Source organism: Typha angustifolia, chromosome 13 (assembly GCF_048772165.1).
Source record: "Typha angustifolia cultivar Huaian chromosome 13, ASM4877216v1, whole genome shotgun sequence".
NCBI lineage: Eukaryota > Viridiplantae > Streptophyta > Magnoliopsida > Poales > Typhaceae > Typha > Typha angustifolia.
The window spans coordinates 13607306-13629431 of NC_133251.1; the positions used below are offsets into that span (position 1 = coordinate 13607306).

General features: G+C 37.0%; 3 protein-coding genes and 1 non-coding gene across 4 annotated transcripts; 2 read left to right on the top strand and 2 right to left on the bottom strand.

Moving 5' to 3' along the window:
• Window positions 1–754: 754 nt before the first annotated feature.
• Window positions 755–1497, bottom strand: LOC140774246 (uncharacterized). Its single transcript, XM_073117161.1, has one exon. It carries the CDS (start codon window positions 1348–1350, stop codon window positions 928–930), a length of 423 nt encoding a protein of 140 aa, XP_072973262.1. The 5' UTR covers window positions 1351–1497; the 3' UTR covers window positions 755–927.
• Window positions 1498–5910: 4413 nt separating this feature from the next.
• Window positions 5911–9276, top strand: LOC140775067 (phosphatidylinositol transfer protein PDR16-like). Its single transcript, XM_073118314.1, has 6 exons — window positions 5911–6241; window positions 6722–6799; window positions 7709–7885; window positions 7967–8065; window positions 8150–8395; window positions 8706–9276. Exons 2-6 carry the CDS (start codon window positions 6734–6736, stop codon window positions 9003–9005), a joined length of 888 nt encoding a protein of 295 aa, XP_072974415.1. The 5' UTR covers window positions 5911–6241; window positions 6722–6733; the 3' UTR covers window positions 9006–9276.
• A 1623-nt stretch (window positions 9277–10899) lies between these two features.
• TRNAQ-CUG (transfer RNA glutamine (anticodon CUG)) lies at window positions 10900–10971 on the top strand. The gene has a single exon. It is a non-coding gene; the product is annotated as a tRNA-Gln (tRNA).
• Window positions 10972–11970: 999 nt separating this feature from the next.
• LOC140773208 (probable LRR receptor-like serine/threonine-protein kinase At2g16250) lies at window positions 11971–19953 on the bottom strand. The gene is made up of 4 exons (XM_073115660.1): window positions 17954–19953; window positions 16152–16277; window positions 13173–13195; window positions 11971–13071 (listed from the first exon to the last, which is right to left on the bottom strand). The coding sequence occupies exons 1-4, from the start codon at window positions 19825–19827 to the stop codon at window positions 12488–12490; spliced, it is 2607 nt and encodes an 868-aa protein (XP_072971761.1). The 5' UTR covers window positions 19828–19953; the 3' UTR covers window positions 11971–12487.
• Between the last annotated feature and the right edge of the window lie 2173 nt (window positions 19954–22126).

A 22126-nucleotide genomic window follows, 5' to 3' on the forward strand; every position in this document is an offset into this window, starting at 1 on the left:
GTCTCGAAGAGTATATCAACTTAAGTAACTTGAGTGATCTAAGTTTCCCTGGAACAATCAGGGTCACACACTCCTTGATTGTTATCATCCATCCACTTGTCTATCGAGTTTTTACCACTACCACGGATCTCTTATCTAATTATGCAATCGAATTTTACCACTACCAAAGCAGAAAATATTCTTGCCACAATTAATAGAAGCATTAACTTCACTAATAAGTAAGAGCAAATAATAATTAACTCGATATGCAATTTTGATTCGATTCTTTTTCAGTGGATATTAGAGTTGATATTTACTAAATTCTACACAAAGCGTTATATACGTATTATTTGTTAATCTAATAATTTAACTTCTATATGGAGGGCTTTATTATTATTCTACAGGGGGGGGCTTGACTTTTCTTAACTGGAGTTGGGAAATTGCTTTACCAAATTGCCATCTCCATTCTACTACTACTGAAAAGGGCATCTTCTAACCCAGGGAATCAACTGTTTAATTTTGTAGGACATTTGCAGAGCCACTCGAATGGTAGCTTTCAACATTTTGAGAAAAAAGTCCAAGGGGGGAAAAAACTTCTGACTGTTTAGTTATTGACTTTTGGAGATTCTATAGGAAACCGGAGAGAATGTCTTCTTCCATTGGGTGCCTGACGACATTATCCAAGTTACAATTCCCGGAGCTATCTTAACGGCTGACTTGATTTTGATCAGGAGTGGAAAACAAATAACTGATCCACTCATCAATACTCAGGCAGTAGAAAAATTTTCTCCATCTCCATTAATTATGACAAGCAACACAAACTTCTTCTTAACAGAGGTCAAAAAAAATTACATGGCTTCCATTTATTCATATCCAAAATTTCTACAGCAAATCAAATAGAAATCATGTAACCAGACTGACCTCACAATCATTCGTCTCCGATCGATCTCAGTACCATCCCTGGATAGGCCACCTCTTCTCCGGATCCGGCAGCCACGACGACCTCTTCTTCTCCTTTTTCTTCCCGTGCTCCTCATTGTGATTAGTAGTACTAGTCGAAGCAGCGTCTGCGGCGGCGGCGGCGGCGTCTTTCTCTGCGCTCGTCGCCTCCACCTGCACGCTCTCCTTCTTGAACACGTAGTTGATGAGCTTCTGCACGGCCGGCTTCTGCGGCCGCCGGGCGACCTCGGGCTCGTCGGCGTTGGCGGACTTCATGGATTGGGACTGCACGAGCCTTTCGTAGTTGGGAAGCGGCGGTGAGTCCTCGGAGAGGATCGATTCCATCAACAGCTGAGAGCTATTTGACCTGCGCATGTTTCTATATAGGAGCGGCCTGGGCGATCCTCGGCTCTTCTCGGTCTCCTCCTCCATGTGGGGCTCGGATCGGATGAGATCGATCGGCGCCACAAACGAGCACTACGCGTTGGAAAAATACGAGTGGGGGTGGGGGAAGGATTAAAATATTGAAGGCCAAGATGAGCTTAATGGCCTGGGAGGAGGAAATTTATGTATATATGTATCAATTCCAAAGTCTACAACTTGGAAGCTGAGGGAGAAAGAAGAGGTGTGCCACGAGGTTCCTTCTTTATTTTCACGTTGACTTTCTTTTTCGATCGCTGAGACCGTTGGTGCGGAAATATATGAGTATCTTTTTCTTTTTTAAACGAGAAATTTATCAAGAACACCCTTTTTTTTTACTTTTATTTTTATTAGAAAATTTTATAAATCATACCTTGTATTCTAATTATTTTGTATTTCACATTCTTTTTGAGTATTTTGTGATTAGCTCCTCTCTTTTTTATTCATATTTTTTATTTAACAATTTGACGTTATATTAACCATTTGATGTTGATTAAATTACTAAAATATCTCCACCGTCTTCCTTCCACTATTTTCTTGTTACCGCCTCCCACCGGTGTCGCCATCACCTTCCATCCTCTTCCTCTTCTTTTTCTTCATTTTTCTACTCTATTTTACTCTACCGGTAGCTACTATCCTTTGGGTCAAACTCGACCATCTTATAAATGATCAAAACTACTAGGGTTGAATAGGTCATACTATCCAACAATATCTTAATCTCTAAATTTCCAATTAGAAGGATATCGATCCCACAATTTAACAAAGTTGCAATGGAATTAGGAGAACCAACCCACCAACCAATAGGTTGCAATGCACAAAGAATACAATCATAATCTCAATGCTTACTGGACGTTTGCTGATGGAAGGGTGGCGTGGCTAATTACTCAAAAAGGATAAATTCTGTTACTGAAGTCTTCGTGTAGTTAGTAAATCTAGCTAATAAGATCTATCCACATCGAATATCAAACTGATACAATATGCCGTGAAATCTACTCCATTCTTGATCACAAAATTTAAGGCATAAAAAAAAATGGAGATTAAATAAGGTGGCCTGGTAGAGCTGGATCTAGCTTTGAGAGCCTTTGCTCATTGGATCATGAGCAATTTAGGAGGTGGAATGAGTAATTTTTCAGCTAAGGATCGATCACGCAGAGGAAGTACATAGTGCCCATATCGTAGTTGACCAGCAACGGATCGTTGACTTGTTGGATGAATTCATACGTCGTACGGCTTTACGCGGCGAATCGAGACCAGCAAATTCCGTCAACCCCGGGCATAGGATCTAGAGAGAGAGAGAGAAAGAAATAAAGACTCGAGAGATATCGAGAGAGAGAGAGAGAGAGAGAGAGCATCTTTGTGACGCGGCATCCCACTCAAGTGCGTTGAAGATTTGCCGCCATATCGGCCGAGTATTTTGACCAAACTAGCCTATTTATAAAATTATTTTATCCAAATGATCTCCCCATAGAATTTACACTTTTCGGTGTTATAAGTAGAGTTGGGAGAATTAAATATTTTCTCTACTCTATTTGATTTTAACATAACACACCTATGCAGTTTATCTCTAATTTATCTAACTACTAGATAAATATAAATTAAAAATAAATTTCTTCTATAGTGAAAAGCTTTATAACTCACGTAGAATTCGTAGACTTACTTTTAATATTAAGTTAGTATGATAAATTTATAAGGTAACCTATTTTGGTTAAGAACTCTAAACATGCCTGTGATCTCTTTGGAGTTCGAAAGCCCATAATCCAAGTTGTTCATGGATAACATTTAATAGTACAATTTCATCAAATAAAATAACGTTTAATGGTTACAATAATGGATGCTTATGGATAGTGATGCCAAAGAGAGCATCGATTTGATTAGCACTGGATAATTACTAGGAATATATATATATATATATATATATATATATATATATATATTATAATAACATCCTTGGGGACTGGGGAGAGGGTAAAATAGTGTTAGATGTGAATAGAGAGTATATATATATATAATTAAATAATAATTAGTTATGATTGTTCTCTTTCATGATAAAACTCTTAGTTATCTAAACAAATGGATAGCTCATGAGACAGAGAAATCTCGGAGTTCATAATGTTTTCCTTCCAAACTCTATACATAGAAAGATATTCTTATGCTTATTTTATGCCTTGGGGTTAAATATATTTATATCTCCAGTACTCAGTCGATCTAAACTTCTGACTAAGTTATAATTATTAAGTTCTTCCTTCAAACTTATCGGTATTTATACCCTTTTATCTTAGAAAGTATTATCCATTTGAAATAAAAAAAATCCCGGTTTCTTTAAAAGTACAAGAAGAATATTTTGATACAAAATAAAATGTGAAATTAAAATAATTTTTATCAAAATTATATGAGGATCAAATATATTTAACACTATGTTTTATTAGCCCCCTTTCACTTTAGAATTAGTTTTTTGTTCTTATTAAATTTATATCTTATATCATACTAATCCAATTATAAATTTGCTATTGATATTTATCTTGCAACCCAATTTATATAAAATTCAAAGGGTATTTATGATAACTTTAAAGAATAAAACACTTTTTGATATGATATAATTCACTTTACATCGTATCATACTTTTATTTTAGAATATAAGTAATCATATTAATAATTATTTGACCTTATTTTAAAAACAATAAAATAAAATATCTATTCTATAATTATCTTACTGGTGGTAGACGAGACAATAATAAGATGTGCAAGCAACTTGTACAAACTTCTCCATATATATATATATACATATAGTATTAGTATAAATGTGGGCAGCTAACAGGTGTCACACAACTTATATGCATCCTTTTAGTAACATAATGCGAAAATTAAATACTAGATTTTGAATTTATATATCCAGCCTTACGTTAGCATTTGTTCTTCTAGAAAATTTCTAATCCTTACAGGAGGAGCTCTAACCAATAACATGCTTTGCAAATTGTTAAACTATTATACTTATATTATTGAGGATAACCTTACTAATGACCAACTTTAATTTGTGGCTTCACCCAAACACATTATATATAATACGTCTACAATCCCCTAGTGACTAACTAATACCAAATCGACTACATTGATGCATGTTGGTATGCATGTTAGTAGACTCTTAACTTTTCTTAATTTTGAGCTGAACTTGAGCGCAAGCCAATTTACTCAGACTCGGTAATAAAAATCTTGAGTCGACCGATTTGATTGAGACTTGAATTAGGTTTGAATTAAACTTCCTATCGAATTCGAACCCCTCACATAACGGTCGAGATCGAATTAGGGCTCGAATTTTACAATCAAAGTTTTAGTTTAATTATTTAACATATGGAGACAATATTCATATCCTCTAAACATATTTTTTAATCTCCTGTTCCAATCAGTCCCTTCATACATGGGCTGATAAAAGAACATCCCATAGAGTTGACAAGCCCAACATTACCATGGGCTTATCAAGTGTAAGACAAAGAATTGGGCCATAACGCTCACCAAAAACACTAGCCTCAGGTCGAACCATTGGACAATAATTGAACTCTGTGTCGTCTATCTTTTGCCACTCCTGAGTACCACTTTAAATGAGTTATAACTCAGGGATACTCTCTCTCTCTCTCTCTCACAGTTGAATTAGTCCATGAGGTTTATTAAATAGTGTTAGGTTTCACAAGTAATGAATGGGTCCCTACTGGGATAAGTTTCATTGATTAGAATTTACTTCCGGATGTTACAACACAACCACAATATTCCAAGTTGGTTTTGCACTTGGACTTGGGATTTAAGGATGTTAGATCCTCTAATTTGTCTCGATAGACAATTCAATAGAACATGGAACCTATTATGATTGAAGAGGTGCAACTGTGATACATGTGCATGATTTCTGGTCGACAACTCTTTATTTAAATCTCTAGAATTCAATAGTCTCACTTTAATTGTAACTCAAATTGCCAAAAATACTCCTTTTATTTTACAACAACTAATTAGGATAAGAATTTATTGAATTGAAATCCTTTTTTTTTTTTTCGTCAGATTGAGCTTTTAATAAAAGATATAAAGATAAGATTAGATTAGTTAGTCTGTGGGCCCATGTAATCTCATCTTTAATATGAAATTAATATAGTAGAATTAATAAATTTAGATATATAAATAATAAAATTAAAAATCTTAATTACTCAAATTTTATATTTATTTAAAGTATTTCTATATTAAAAAATTTATATGTTTACATTTTTTATTAACTTATTGTATTATTTTATATTAATCTTGATTTTAATTCTAAATATTTTAAATTGAACGTGATTATTTTTTATAATTAATATGATATAATTTAAGTTTGAGATGATCAATAATAGTTTAAGATAATTATTGATGTGTCTATTTTTTTATTTAGTTATTCTATATATAATTTGGTATTAATCATATAGATTAAAACTATAATATAAAATTAGTAAATCCAGTGGATATGATTTAATCCTACAAAGAAACGCACCCTCGATTCAATTCTCAATCGTTGTGAGTTAGTGGCCACGCCACCTGTTCGCCACCGTCGTTTGCCAAAGAGATTAAAAAATCTCCACCCTCCCACTTGTGCGCGTGTGTGTGTGAGAGAAGAGAGAGAGAGAGAGAAGAGAGAAGAGAGAAGAGAGAGATGCCTTCGGCGTTCTCTATAACTTCAATCCGTGGTTGTGAAATTCGATTCCCACGAGAGTGAAAGGCGAACAAAAACATAATAGAGATCTCTGGAGAAGCCCAAAGGTGGCTTTTTTATTTATTTTTTACTTACTGAAAAGGGAAGAGAGAGACCACTAAACCGATTAAATGCTGAAACCGATCTCAAGACTTCATTAGCCCGAGCCTCTCAAGGCGGCGATCCTTTTGGTCATCTCTGCAGGTGAGAGATCTTGCTTGCTTTCTGTTCATTTCTATTGGATTTGGTAGTTTTGGAGTTGCGAATATGGACTTAAAATTATGTTTCGGATTTGTGTTTCGTTTCTTCGTTCAGGTCGTTGGGTTTCGTGTAAAGATTTGTTTGTTTTTGTATGTAAGTTTTTATGGGTCTTGAATTTTCTTTTTTCCCCCTGAGAAGAGGGTTTTGGGTTTTCAATAGTTGCAACTTGATACCACCTCTTAATCCGGAGTAAAAATGAGGACTTTTCCCCTTGGGAGGTTTCCAACCCTTTGGGTTCTTGGGTTGGATCCATGGTTGACAAGATCTTGCTTTCTCTCAACCTCTCCTCCCATCCGATTTAACGATGGCAGCAGAGTATGGATTGCTTGTGCCTTATGAGCATGTCTGCATAAGATTTATATGCTCATGAGTATAGTTTTTCATGCTACTTTACTTTGCTTCTTATTCATATATCTGCTTCAGGAGGAAGAAGTCATGTTTCGCTGGAAGCATTCCTCTCTTGTTAACCAGGAGGATGACACTGAGCAGCAAGGAGCAAAGGTAATTTTAGCAGTTAGAGTACTAACTTGAATTTCAATAATCTTCTTCACAATGTTGATAATTTTTGAGAAGTAGCAACAGCCTATCTCGAGCTTTAGCAACTGATTTGAATGATCTTGATGCAAGTTGTGTCGGGGACTTGGGTCAATGCTTCAATCTACTGTGGCCCATGCCTTTCATATTAATATTGATAATACACGATTTGAATAAAACTATCTTAGTTTAGTGAAAATGTTCCTTTTGATGACAATGAATCAGGGAAACTTTGCAACCTGCTAAATACTTTTATCGCGCCTATACCCTTTACATTTGATTTTATTAATTTATGTGTATATCTGTCATATTTTTTTAATATAAATATATATGTACTCTCCACTAAAACTATTTATTTATGTGTATGCTCCTAATAAACTTGTTTTGATAGGGCATATCACAAAATGGTAGGTAACTGAAAAGTCCATGACTCATAGTATTGGCAAGGTTTAAGACTAGCTTTGCTGTTATTTCAACTGGAAGGCCACATTGGAATGGGCGAAGGAAAAGATGTGTGTTTATGCATTTGTGTGCACACACCGAGGCAGACTGAGAGAGTTGAGCTAAAATAAATTCTCATGCCTCACTCCTCTCACGGTGAAATGCATAACAAACATTCTCTTTTAATTTCTATAGTTATAAGACTAATATCCGAAGAAGAGGGTTTCTCTTCTTATGATGGTAAGACTTGCATGTCTTCAAGTCATCGAGAGCCAGCCTCTCTACCAAATTGGGTAAAGCGTGACACATCTTGACCTCCTGACCCCACATTGATAAGAGCCTTATGCACCAGGACATTTTCTTCTCAATTACCATATGCGTGAGTATATCCAGGCGTGTTGGCTGATTTATTTGCACTTATTGATAAACAAACAGATTAACAAACTCAGAGCTGCAATTGGTCCCCTTTCTGAACGTAGCTCTCGCTACTGCACTGAAGCATGCCTGCGGAGGTACTTAGAAGCTCGGAATTGGAATGTTGATAAAGCAAAGAAAATGTTGGAAGAGAGTCTTAAATGGAGATCCACATACAAGCCAGAGGAAATTCGTTGGGTAAGCTTCTTTTCCTTGGTTGCTTGGACAGTAAGAAAATTATACATGGACACTCGACTGCATTTTGCTTTCTCCTTTCAGCATGAGGTAGCAAACGAAGGTGAAACCGGAAAGGTGTATAGGGCAAATTTTCATGATCAGGAGGGAAGAACAGTTCTCGTGCTGAGGCCAGGGAAACAGGTCACCAGTCAATTTCTTCCCTGGAATTCATTCTTTTTGCCCTGTTTGAAGTAGCACTGAACTTTAGAATACATAACTTTCCAGAACACATCATCACATGACAATCAACTCCGGCATCTTGTGTATCTCTTGGAGAATGCAATTCTCAATCTACCTGAGGGTCAAGAGCAGATGGTGTGGATGATAGACTTCACAGGATGGTCATTAACCAACTCAGTGCCGATAAAAGTTGCCAGAGAAACTGCAAACATCCTGCAAAATCACTATCCCGAGAGGCTTGCTAGTGCACTTTTGTTCAACCCTCCAAAAGTATTTGAGACCTTTTGGAAGGTTTGTGTTCTTATCTGTGTACAGTTGGATCTCTAGGAACATTCCAATTCATGGGCTGTCTTACTCACCTTTCATCAGAATTTCTGGAGAAAGATATATTTTATATCTGTTCTCTGAAATCAATGATAAAATCAATCATAGACTCAAATTTCATGCCCAATTATAATCCAAACATCAGTAAATGATTCAGAAATAACCTTGGGAAGACAGGCCTCCAGCTCATCCTTTTAATAGAGATCACTACCCTTAATTTACCTTTTCATTGTTAAATGGGGCTATTCTCACATATTGCGGTTTATTCTCCTTGCAGGTTGTCAAATATTTTCTAGATATAAAAACTTACCACAAGGTAACTTTTGTTTACTCAAAGAATGAAGAGAGCATTAAATTCATGCACAAGAACTTTGACCCTGAGATTCTTCCCATGGAGTTTGGAGGAAAGAACAAGGCACAATATGACCATGAGGAATTCTCCAAAATGATGATGAAGGATGAGATCAAGTCAGCCAGCCTCTGGGGATTGGATGAGAAGCCCAGTAACCCGAACCTTGTGACCAATGGGCATTCAGCTTCAGGAGGCGTGCCAGAATCCTCTTACATTTCTGCCTAAACAAGTTAACCATTTTCACCAAGTTGCCGTTAAATGGCTTGGGCAATTTCGAACACCAAAATTGTTCATGAATCTAGTTCACCTTATCTTTCTCAGCTGTGGTAAGAGATGTTCCTTCTCTTCCCTTTATATAGTGAAAAGTTATTTTACATTACCTATGAGTCATGGCTCCTAGTTAAATGTATTTCTTGCCTTTTTCACTTTGAAATTGTCAGTGGATGCATGTTAAGATTCATAGTCAATTAATAATAATATCACAAGCTTTACATTATATGAGAAGCCCTGGACTTGGAAGATTTTGGTTCGCTCAGTTTACAATGTATTAGATCAGTCAGGTGAAAGAAATGAGCTTGCTGGTTTATATGACAAGTTCAACCAATAACAAGAGGTATTGGAAAGAAAAGAAGTAAAGAAAGAAGATGTAACTCTTGAGACATGACTAATAGTTAGTTTTCTGAGGTTGCACTTTGCATCCAACTCCAGTGAGCTGATGCTAATTGGATAATAGACTGAAACAAAAGGCCTTCATAAATTTTCTCCAGTGGTTTTTGAACCTTCAAGAGTCGGCAATGTAGCATGTGCAAAAGCTTTTTATTTTTATTTTTACCTTTGTTCTTTTAACTGTTAGGTGATAAACTGCTCAGAACCTTATATTAAATTAACATTAACAAATAAAAATTCCAACTCACATGATGCAATCCCTAGAGTGATGCTTTATTATGATGTTAGTGATGGAGCAACTGGAAGCATGTTGCTTTATATATATACATGCTGTATGCTGCCATCTTTTGGGTTATAGATATATTTTGTTAGAGATGCTAGGAAGAAGAACCATCAACCTATCTCCTCATCAAGAGTTAGATTGAGGTAGGCACTTTGAGTTGCTAACTGTTCAAATTCTGCTGCACACTCTGATGAATAGCTGTATAGCACTAAATAGCTAAGAGATGGTAATTTAATTCTAAAGCGGCAGCAATATATCTCCAGGAAAAGAGAGCCTAAACATCAGGGTAACATTAGATGCCTTTCTTATTTTTCTTGTGGAAGGCTAGAATTTGGTAAAAGTTGCAGTGTCAATGTCATTGCCCTTTTGCCTTGTTAACATGAGGAGAAAACATAAGTGAAAATAGACATCAAAGGAGCCTAAATTATTATTATTATTATTATCATTAAGTTTCAAATTCTGTTCTTAATCTCCTTCAACTTTTATTCACTAGTCTCAAAAAATTTTGTTCTCCGGCTGAAATATATACAAGGTAACAGATGAATTCGATAGGGGTGAAAATGAATTGGATGTGTATCATATAGTAGTTAAAATCGTATATCTATATCTATGTATATATATAAATTCGGTTATCCATAGTAAACTTAATTACTATATCCGCCAAGTAGAGTGGATATAGGATATATCTGTCTTCATCTTTTAAATTTACAAAAACTTTTGATATAATTACTTAATAATCAATAAGTAAATATATTGGATAACTAGATTTGATATTTATATAAAAGTATAAAAGAAATCTTTTACACCACTATTTTTTAAATATTTTAAACTAAATAATATGTAAATATTTGATTCGGATATAATTCTTTTAAATGGATATAGGCTATCGGGATATAGATACAAATTCAATATCAAAATAAGCCCTCAATTCATATGATCATATCCAACAAAACTCGATATGAATTTGAATCTGAATATGATAATATCCAACAAAACTCAAATATGGATTTAATTCTACTCGTTTTCACCTCTACCCACGCACTGATGTACCAGAGAAGGCTTATGTATTAGCCACAAGCTGATATGAGCGAGCTTTAATTTACTTTAACCCATCAATAAGATCGATTTTAGAATATTGGTTATAATTTGTATATAGCTGTCGATTAAAATGGTCCCATGGTCTAGTGGTCAGGACATTGGACTCTGAATCCAGTAACCCGAGTTCAAATCTCGGTGGGACCTAATCTTTTTGTTTTCCTCAATAAATGTGCCCATTCTTTCATTAACAACAAATTAGGTTTCACAACCGCCATTTTTAGCACAATTTATTTCTTTCTTACTTCACTTTAATTCGCCCCATCCTCTCGTTCAAAACAACGTGAGAACAACTGTATTTGCAAGCAAAAGATTTTTTTTAATTTTAAAATAATAAAAATGAGTTTTTGTACGTAATTTTTAATGTAAATTATATTCGCTTCATTATAAATAAGTATTTATCTTACTAATATTAAATTTTAGTCTTTTATTTAACAAATAGCTCGTATTTATTTAACAAATAGCTCTCTTTTAGGTTTTCATATAACTTCTTCTTGAGTCTTAGACACAATATTTTAGATCCGCTGTACTTGATTCTGCCAGCTGGGGGACCTTGGAAAATAAATCCCATTAAATACAAATAAAGGCATTAAATACTGCCACATCAGTATTAACTAATCGCATTAAATAGAGAGGTGGCTTCATGCATCTCCATTTATTTTGTCCAACCGGTTGGAGATATCCACGCTACGACACAAAAAGACATTAAATTAAGAGAGAAAAAACAAAACTAAAATTGACCTAACCATCTGTACTGCAGAGTTAGTACTACCTCACTACCGGCTCATGAGATCAAGCTCTAGTGAAAATAATTGACAAAAGGAAAAAAATATATATTAGTTTTAATCGGTAGTTTGAAACATTGACTTACAAGTGATTAATCCATGTGTGACTCGTTTTATCGGTTAGGTTTTTATTTTGTCCGAAAGGAGTTGACCGTTTATTCAATTTATATCTAATCTATGAACTCTTGAATAATGATAAATAAAAAAATGAAACCTAAAATTTAGATTAACCTTGTTTCCAACAACTTCCGTATTGAAAATATTTCTCAGAATCAATTGATCTATCACTTCATCTTATCCATCATTGGAAGATGCATAAAAATGCCACCATTAGGGAATGATTTCAAAGACTCAACAAGGCAAGATCCTGAATCCCCTAATTCTTGGTCCAGAGGAACTATAAAGATGCTTGGCAAGAAAAAGTATAATGTGAAATCCTGCCGTCCAATTTACATTATCCCAATATGATAACCAATGAACAATCAATTACACAAGAAAGGAAAAAAAAATTGCATCTTGCTATTCTAAGAGAAGAGAAAAGAGAAATCAAGAGGAGAATGTGGACAACGAACCATGAACTGATATCTTTCTACCATTAATCGACAAAAGTGCACACATAACGAACTGCATGCTCCCTCGGCGCTAACACTTCTTCCACTTTTCCCACATCTTCTACAGATTGACATTTGCATGCAAGTGTATGTACTGCAACGAAGCACTAAATAAGAGGAAGAATTGATATGAGCCAGAAGCATTTAATTTACCACTTCGCGTAGAGGCTTCTCAGTTAAATGGACTTCTACAGATGCCGAGAGGTGGGCGCTCAAATGGAGCACACCATGAATTATTATCCAAAGAATCACCAAGAAAAAGCTTCATCAATCTTCTATGTCACGCAACTCAGAAGGCTCAGGGAAAATCTCCTTTGATTGTCTCTTGTGGGAGAACGAGTGCTCGCCGTTGCTCCCTTGAGACCTTAATGTTCCTGACCGTTTCAGTGTGTGATCTTCCCTTGGGGGACCCGGTACAGACACGATATCTGAGGAGCTGTGGCGCCAACTCCCGAAGAATGCAGCATTCCAAGAGCCTCGTGATGAAGTAGCCCTCAACCTGGCGGAACTAGAATTGTTATCTTCCCTAACCACCTTGAGGGGGTTCTCCAATGCTCTTAGGATATATCTCATTGGTGGGCGTTTGGAAGGTTTAGGGTTCAGGCAGGACTTTGCAACAATTGCCATAGCCCAAACTTCCTCCAAGTGGTCCTCATCTACGATGAGTGATGGATCAACTATCTTTGTTACTAGTTCCTTCTCGTAGATATTGATGTAACGCAGTGTGTGTTCGAGCCACTCATTTGTTGCAGCATCATTTGATCCACTGATACCAAGCTTACCGGTCACAAGCTCAAGCAACACTTTCCCCAAACAGTAGACATCATATGCACATGTTGTAGAAGATGAAGCTGAAGATGAACGGATCAGAATGTTGACAGTGGAGGATAAAAGCTAGTCAGAAGGAAAACACGAGATAATGAAATGAAAGTCAATAATAATGTATACTTACAAGAACCACCTTGTTCAGATGTCCTGCAAGCCAAGGGAAAGAACAGATGATCAGAAATAGAAGATGTTGCCATGCAGAGAATGAAAATTAGTTCATGATCTCAAGTCTCAGCAATTACTTATCACAGGATTATGGAGAAAAATGTGAAATGTCAGTTGGCGTAAGAGAAACTCATGCTCTACAGAAAAAGAACAGAAAAAAGTGAAACGAAACTTTTATAGTTTTCCGTTAGCTAGTGCAACATTAGTAATATATTGCAGCCAATGGATGGAAAGAAAGAGAACTGTGCTAAAACATAATTTAGGCTTATTAATTTGTGAATCTAAATAAAGGCCCTAATCCACTAGAATCTATATAAGTAAAATTTGATTAAATTTTCCTTAAAAAGGGTGTCCTAGTGCATGATGTTCTAGCCAATGTAAGGTCTAAAGTGGGCAAGCATGTATGCAATCCATACTCTTTTCTGACTTCACCCTGCAGCATCGGCATGCATGGCGCAAACCTCAACTGTCAAGTGATGTGCTTTACAAAATGATGCTCTTAGTAGAATTTGGAGCTCCACATAAGCAAGAACAATGTTGAACACAGGATTTTGGTTTATAGACTTACTGTAGATACCTCCAAATTCAACACCTCAAGGTGATAATTAGATGCCCAAGGAAATGTTTGCTTGACCTCGACACTTCTTGGTTGCACAAGCCTAGATGCTCTAAACTACACTGAAGGCATGTATGTTGTTGCTAATGATCTAAACACATGCGCACACATGCAATTCTAAGAAACACGGATACTTTTATACTCTTGTCATATCCATATCGGGCTCATTGAATGCTTTCGGATAAGTATCGGATACTTCCTTAAATCATCCGAATTTTTTAAAATGAAATTAATATTGTTGATACTTCTTAGATATTCCTTGGATACTTTGAAAATTACTATCAAAAAGAGACTATCACCTTTCATTTCTTATCGGCTCTAAAAGATTTGAAAAGATTAAGTTTGCTTGTTTATTTATAATCTATATTAGGTAATCATGTTACAATGGTCAATTTCTTTTGATTTATAGATTGAATTATTTGTTTATCTTACACTTAGTTATATACTACATAATATAATTCAATATATAATAACATTCAACACATAATTTTAATTGATAATGATTTGATAATTAAAAAATAATATATAGTTGAACATATGATGATGGGGAGGATTAAAGAATTATTTATCGGCACAAGAATAACGCAAGAATGTTACATTAAATACGGTCGATAATTTTCAATCACACTAATGATGATGACTTCATTTATCAGCACAAAAATAACATTTAAGTTGATTGATAAAAAAAAAAAAATGCTCTATATTGGCATGGGTCAACACATACACGTGCTGCATAGGCAAAGGGGTGTGGCACTAGCACACCCCATGCTAGGTGTCGTGCCACCAACGGCACAACCATTGTTGCTATTATACACAATAATATAGAATTTCTCAACAAAGAAAATAAAAGTAGCGTACTAATTCATATTTGCTCTCTCTCTCTCTCTCTCTCTATATATATATGAGCTATGTATCCTAGGTGTAGCATATCCTTATTTTTTAAGATTTGTCACACTAAGAAATCCATATCTTAGCATGTGTCATATAATCTGTATGTCGTATCTTTGTATCCATGCTTCATAAATGCACATAGTTTTCAATGTACAAAATGTGTATATATGTGCACAAAAACATGATTTCCTGTGAGCTTTTAATTTCTTGAATTTGTTTAACATAATATCTATTGAAAAGTTCTGATTATTTATTAATGTGATCCACAATTATGAACCAATAGAGATAGTATATAAATAACTTCGTAGATAGACAATACCACTTAGGAATGTTACCTTTAGTTCTATAATTATAGTACTAGATCCTAATACAAAAGTCAAGATTTCCATTGTTGTTATTCTTAGGAAAATATGACTCAACATGATCGTGTAATATAAATAAACCTGTCAAAGATGTACATTTTATCACTTCGATAAGTAGATAGAATTACTAAGTCCAAATACTATATTACTATAGACTGAAAAATCAGATATTGATTATGAAGGTTTCTCCATTGGCAGTATATGGGATCACTATTTTGCTTGGCAAGTGGCAACCTTGATTGGGTTTATAAGGTTAAACAATATTTTCAGAAACAATAGTAAATAAATTTTTAGAATATGATAATCAAGATAATGTTATGAGAACAAGTGGTTCATCTAGCATGTTAGGAATGAAAATCTTTGTATGAAGGGAAGCCTTGCTTGGGTTCATAAGGCTTGCCTTTGCAATAGCCTTTTCAAATGGCACAACCTTTTCAGAAATACTTGGAGGACTACTATATGACAATGTGGCATACACTTTTAGTTCAAGGAGAATGACTGACTTATTCATGGACCAGGACTACTTTTGCATGGCATGACAGGAGCAATCATGATTCTTGAGGAGGCTAGGGAAAATAAATGTAAATACACAAAATGTATCATTGAGTTGATAACCATTTTGATTCCTTGTTAACATTCACCTTGCAGTCTTGCTTAAGTTGTGCAAGATACAAGAGGTAGGAGACATAGCCTATTATTTTCTTATGCCCCCAAAATTTACACCTGACTTCCCACTTAATGTGCATCCACCACGGAGCATTGACAATGTTGCTTGCCATTACACCTAATCTTAGAAGAAGAATAAGACTTTTGATAGGATATCTATTGTAAAGAGGAAAATCCAGAGCTAACAACTGTTTTCTTTGCTTGTAAATTAGTGACAGTGAGTAATAGTAAGTATCCATATGAAAAAGTCTACAGAAATCAGCGCATAAAAGACCGAAGGAAAAGATCACTTGGTAACAACATCAGGATATATATCATATACAAGAACAAATTTACTTAAGAAACAAATTTGCTAAATCAGATCAAATAAGTTTGCAACAAGAAAATCAGAATTGACACTTACTGAAATCTCAACAGCTTGGTGATGACACTTTTGTGACCTTCTCCTTCTTGGGTGCATACCTCACTCAAACTTCCAAGCCGTACTTCAAATTTATCATCAAGAAGGATACTGCTTGCTTGAACATCTCTGCAATAACATCAGAATCTCCATTAAGCCATATCTAGTAAATACCTTTCTGCATCAACTTGGTCAAAGATGAGTATATTGAAGTCCATTTATGCAAACTGTAACCTTGTCTAACCAGATAAAATTAGGTGGATTTACTTCAAGTGATCACAAGGACAATAAAGTAATGCAAAGATAAATATACTTTGCTCAGCTTAGTGCAAGTTAGTGAAAATCAATATAAATCCACAGAACATTGATTTTGTTGTATGGCTAGGGAATACAGTTATTATCTTAAAATCACAATGAGCCATCAGTACATACTGCTAGCTAATTAAAAGGCATATTATGCCCCACCCCCATGTCAGTAGCTTGTAGAAAAGTATTGAGTTGATGGATTTAATATCAAAAGGAAAAGGAGAATAGTCAAGCCATAGTGTGCAAAAGTTGAACTAAGAATGACTACCAAATGTTCAACAGAAAAATCACAACCACTAAAGCAAGGATTGTTGTGCCAGCACCACCCCATGCAAAAGAGGAAGAGAAAAAGAGGAGAATGAGAGAGGGAGCTTCCAACACCAACGAGCATCTTGCCGCCGCCTCTCTCCTCTCTCTTTCTCTCTTGTGTATTTGTCGTAACGAAGGTTGAAGATGATAGGAAAGGTTTAAAACTCCTAATAGGTCAATCTTTTAAACCCCTCTCATCGTCTTCAACCTTAATTAGGGTACGCAGGCTAGAGAGAAAGAGATAGGAGGGTGGTGACAATGACGGTGAAGAGGAAAGAGGAGGGCGACAGCTTTGAACAGTGCTCTTGGCCATTACTCGCCTCCTCCAGCCACTTTGTAGTGATGGATCGATGCGAAGAGATGAGAGGAGGGCTGTCATACACCCCTCAAGACATGTATATTGGTACTGCTTTGGCACAACAATCCTTGCATTAAAGTTCTAGCCACAACAAGTATATGAAATAGGTACATAGAATTGAAAAGTCTTATCTAGTGGAGTTCATAAAGTGGAAACATTTGATAACCAATAATCAATTTTTACTAAAGAACATGTAGAAGTTATGGCGACCAGGCAGGTAACAATTCAAAGTAACTGACCATGAAGTAGATCATGGACTAAAATTTTTGCCTGAAAAGATAGACTAGTAGAGTACAAACACATTGGTCATGATCAGATAAAATTACGAGTAACATCATAACAGCCATGGCTTCCTCATGTTATGTTGTCGTTATGAGATTCTTCATTCCTGCTAGTCATGATGATATATTTAAATTCAAACATTGGAACCCATATTACTTGTTTATCAGACTGTGCCAATAGAGAAGCTTTACTAACTAGTTGGCAAAAGCAAATGATATCATTATTTCCTGGTAATTGCAATTTCCCCTCATAGCAGTTAGTCAATACTATCGTTGAATTCATTGCTATATAAATCAAATGTTGAGAACAGAGGAAAATAACATGCTTACAACACTACTTTTTAATTAGAAGGGTGTCATTAATCTAGAGTATTGGTGATTTCAAAAATTCAAATGTCTACACAGATATTCCAAAGATGATTTTATCATCAACTTAAGAAAATAATGAAATTGAGACAAGCTTATTGCCAATATATACAAACCATTTTCTCATGAAGAAGAATACTCTAATGAAAAAGGAAATTTTTATTTCCACAAAAGTAAGGAAATACCTATGAACCATTGGTGGCGTGCAATCATGATGCAGATAGCACAGTGCCTCAGCTACCCCTATGGCAATCTTTAACCTCTTTATCCAATCTAAAGACTGCATACCTTCTTCCTCCTGACCGGATTTCCTATGCAAAGCATTCGATAGGTCTCCATTAGGTACAAGCCTGTAAACAAGGAATTTTTCATTCTCATTGTCCAAGCAGTGCCCCAAAAATGGAACCAATCTCTCATGCAAGCCCTTTGCAAACAAATCCAGTTCTGCGATATAAGCTTCCTTCTTCGTTCCACGGAGTTCAATTCTCTTCACGACCACAGAATTTCCATCCTCAAGGACACCATGGTACAAATCACCTGAGTGCCCATGTTTGATAAGATTCACATCCCCAAATTGTGATGTCGCCTGGGCCAACTGCTCGAGTGTGAAGGAGTCCCCAACAGCTGCCAAGTTCACCGGAACTGCAGAAGGTTGTGCTCCTCCCCCTCCCAATTGGCCTGATGGGGCAGCCGTCACACTGCTCTCCCTCTGTTCAGCCTTCCGAGCTCCACAAAACATGCAACACAACACAATTGCAACGACCAAGATCACAAGCAACAGAAGCCCTCCGATAACTCCTATGAGTATATACTTCAACTTCTTATGACTCTTCTTTGTAGAAGAGCTCGGGGGTTGTGGAGGTGCACCTTGCGGTGGAACAACAGGGCCATCATATGCTATCCTATGCTCGGCGTAGAACTCCTCACAAGCATCCGGACTCCTCTGGTTCGTCGCATTGCGAAAGCAATTCAACCCAAAGGTGACGTTCTTATTGCCATTCTCAATCAGAAGTGCGCCGTCAAAGTAATTATCTGAGAAGTCCACCGAACTAAACCTGGTGAAGAATACTGCAAACCCCGACGGTATCGATCCATAGTAAAAGTTCTTGGAGAGATCAAGGACAGTATCAGTCACATTGGCAGTAATGGCAATCCCACTGGTTGGGACAATGCCTGGCAGCGAGCCGGTAAGTCCGTTGTCGGACACATCAAGAACCCGGAGCTCTGGCAACGACCACAGCGAGACAGGAATCGCACCCGAGAAGTTGTTTCTGCTCAGATTAAGGAACTGGAGATTGAAGAGTGCGGAGAATAGAGATGTCGATAAGGTACTAGATAGAATGTTACTTCCCAAGTTGAGACTTTGGAGATTCCGAAGGCTCCCGAGATCATCCGGGACTACGCCGGCGAGCAAATTAGAGCTGAGATCGAGAAGAACAAGCGATTTGAGATCGCCAAGCTGCGGGGGAACCGATCCGGAGAGGCTATTGTTGGACAAAAGAAGGGTTTTAAGATTGGGAAGGGTGCCAAGCGCGACCGGGATCGGGCCAGAGAGGAGGTTGAAGGAAAGATCGAGGTAGGTGAGATTCCCGAGCTCGGCGAGAGATGCCGGAATCTCGCCGGAGACAGCAGCGGAGCGGAGATCGAGGACGGCTAGGGTTTGCGAAACCCCGCGGCCGAACCAGTCCGGGATCGGGCCGGGGAGGAGGAACCCAGACGCGTTGAAGGACTCGAGCCGGCTCAGGTTCCGCAACCCGTCGACGGCGAACTGGGGGTTGAGCCTGCCGAGCCGGGTCCGGGGAAGGCCGGAGAGATTCAGCGACACGACCCGGCCTCCCCGGCAGTCGACACCCTCCCAGCTCGCACAGGGGTCCGTCTTGCGCGGCCATTCTCGAGCCCGCAGGCCCAGCGAGCCCCGGAGGCTATAGAGCGCCACGAGATCCACGCCGGAGGTCAAGCTCTGCGCCGCGACCGGGGAAGACGGAAGGAGGAAGAAGAAGGAGAAGCACAGTGCAACGCAGGAACGGACGGTGATCCGCCGATGCATCGGTTGGATCATGATCTGATCTCATCTACTCCATTGTCACCGGCAACGGAAGGATGGAGAGGTTTTGATGGGAGCAATAAAAGCCGTGTCGCTGTGTTTTGTGGGGGGGGGGGGGATCACTTATGAGCTCGCCATTAATGCCCAAAAGCAGATCCCAACCGCCTCTCCTCTCCCTCCTTTAAAATTCATAATTTCCTTCTTTTTCTTTTTCTCACTACTACTGCTGCTGCTGCTGCTGCTGCTACTTCGGATTTATTTAAAAGACTACGAGAAGCGCTGCTTCTCGTACCGGAGGTGACGAAGAGGAAAGGCAACCGGGATTAGCCGGTGGGAGGAGAGGGTGTTGACCGAACCGGGAATACCGGGCGCGACAGCTAGGTAAATATTTTGTCGTTAAATTGGGTAAAAAGGGATGGCCCTCCAAGTTTCTCTGCGTGTTAGTTTGCTCGCTTATTACTTAAAAAGTTACTTTAGGAGGTGACAGAGTGGCATTCTAGTGATTTCGCGGGCAGATGAGGGGCGAACGATTATGTTACTGGGTCAACGGGGTGGAATAGTTTAGTCAAAGTGCGAGGGACGAGCTCACGTGGCTGGAGCTGGTACCGGGGCGGGCCCCACGACCGCCGCGTACGTGAGTGGCTCGCGGTGGCCCACCTCGACCCTTTACGCGGCGGCGCCACCTACCACGTCACTCCACTCGGCGAATGGGATGTGGCCACGGGTGCTTTAATTTACAGAGTTTCTACTCTGAGCTTCAAATGGAGGAGATCTATGTACGCATTGCTTTCGTCTTTTCCTCGATCGCTTTCGCCTTCGATTCATCGTTTCGATGTCGGTTTTGTTGGGAAAACAAAGAGGGCTGCTTGGGGACCACTCTGATAGAACCCTAATTGTTCACTGTTTAAAATAAGCATGGTTTTAACGATATATTTTATACAATTAATTGCTCATTATGAATCTCCAATTAATTATAAGGACCAGGATCCAAGCTAAGTATATATTAAAGTAACATCTCGCTATGATTAGTAAGGAAATTAAAAGTTGAAAGGTTGTTCATATATATATATATATATATAGAAATGGCAAATGTGTATAAAATAATTGATTAATGTTTTAAGTGTCTAGATTATTTGTAATGAGTATATACAGTTGGATGAGGGTTTTATTGTAAAGTTTAAGTGAAAGGCAGGTGTTTACTTAAACACAATTTATTTGCAGGATGTGTTACAAATAAACATTCTCAAAAGGAGAACATGTGTTTACAAGTGGTTCGAACGAGAGTCATAATATAAGGACATTTGATATTTAGTTTGGATAATCTTTCAGCGAAAATTGGATGTGATTTGAGAGCCACAAAACTATATTTGGAAGAGCTATATAAGAGGGTTTTAATCTTACTCTAGGTATTTCTTTTTTTTTTCAAAGACTATTGCAGATCATCTTTTGACTTTAGATGAAATGTACTAAATTGAATAGAGTCTTTACACATCTATCTACATTGGATTAACAAAAATCACGTTTCGAGGGTCATTAAGATGAAAATATCAATCTCAAAAATTATCGATCGGAAACCATCACAGAAAGCAGTGAATCACAAATTCTATTAAGCAACGTTGTTACAAATTAAGTTATAGAGATTGACTAGTAATCTATTAGTTTTCAATAACTTTCTATAAATATTAATGATGATTAATTTTGATCTGAGTTTGAATTCATAGTATGATTTGAGTTTTTTTTTTCATGTTAAGTTGCTTAATCATCGTGTTTTAAATTGCTTATTTGCTCTTTATTATTTCACATTTTTATCATAATAAATTAAGATTTATTAAATAGTGCCTAATTATTTTTTCAGACTGTAATTTTACGTGTAAATGGCAATAAAAGAGACTTATGTGTATACTGGAGATAAAAATTTACTATATAAAATATCATCATGCATGATAAATATCATCATGTGCCAATGTTTATCAACATATGCTCTTCATTAAATATTCTCCTATTAATTCCTTTTTCCATGGCATTTTTTTTGAACAAGATTGGCCAACTACATATATGTCCAGGCAGGATTAAGTAGCATTCTTTGGACCACCAGCTCCAATGATTATTATAGATTGGCATTAATTCTGATGTGGAAGCCATTTTTAACTTGTTTATTTTTTTCATTTTTCTAGAATGATATAATCCTATTTCTTAGTATCATATATCACTAATACTTCTTCTCATGAATGAAGATTCTTAAACTACCCAGTAAATACCCATTAGTTTTATGCGCATATATGAGTGATGCAGTTGTTTAAAGTTTCAGCAATAA

Excerpts from the sequence above, each read along its gene's own strand:
- LOC140774246 (XM_073117161.1), bottom strand. The coding sequence starts at position 1,350 with ATGGAGGAGGAGACCGAGAAGAGCCGAGGATCGCCCAGGCCGCTCCTA.
- LOC140775067 (XM_073118314.1), top strand. The coding sequence starts at position 6,734 with ATGTTTCGCTGGAAGCATTCCTCTCTTGTTAACCAGGAGGATGACACT. Across the intron at positions 7,886-7,966 it reads AGCCAGAGGAAATTCGTTGG|CATGAGGTAGCAAACGAAGG; the intron begins GTAAGCTTCTTT and ends TTCTCCTTTCAG. Across the intron at positions 8,066-8,149 it reads TGCTGAGGCCAGGGAAACAG|AACACATCATCACATGACAA; the intron begins GTCACCAGTCAA and ends ATAACTTTCCAG.
- LOC140773208 (XM_073115660.1), bottom strand. The coding sequence starts at position 19,827 with ATGATCCAACCGATGCATCGGCGGATCACCGTCCGTTCCTGCGTTGCA. Across the intron at positions 16,278-17,953 it reads ACGCCACCAATGGTTCATAG|AGATGTTCAAGCAAGCAGTA; the intron begins GTATTTCCTTAC and ends ATGTTATTGCAG. Across the intron at positions 13,072-13,172 it reads ATCTGAACAAGGTGGTTCTT|CTTCATCTTCTACAACATGT; the intron begins GTAAGTATACAT and ends GTTCATCTTCAG.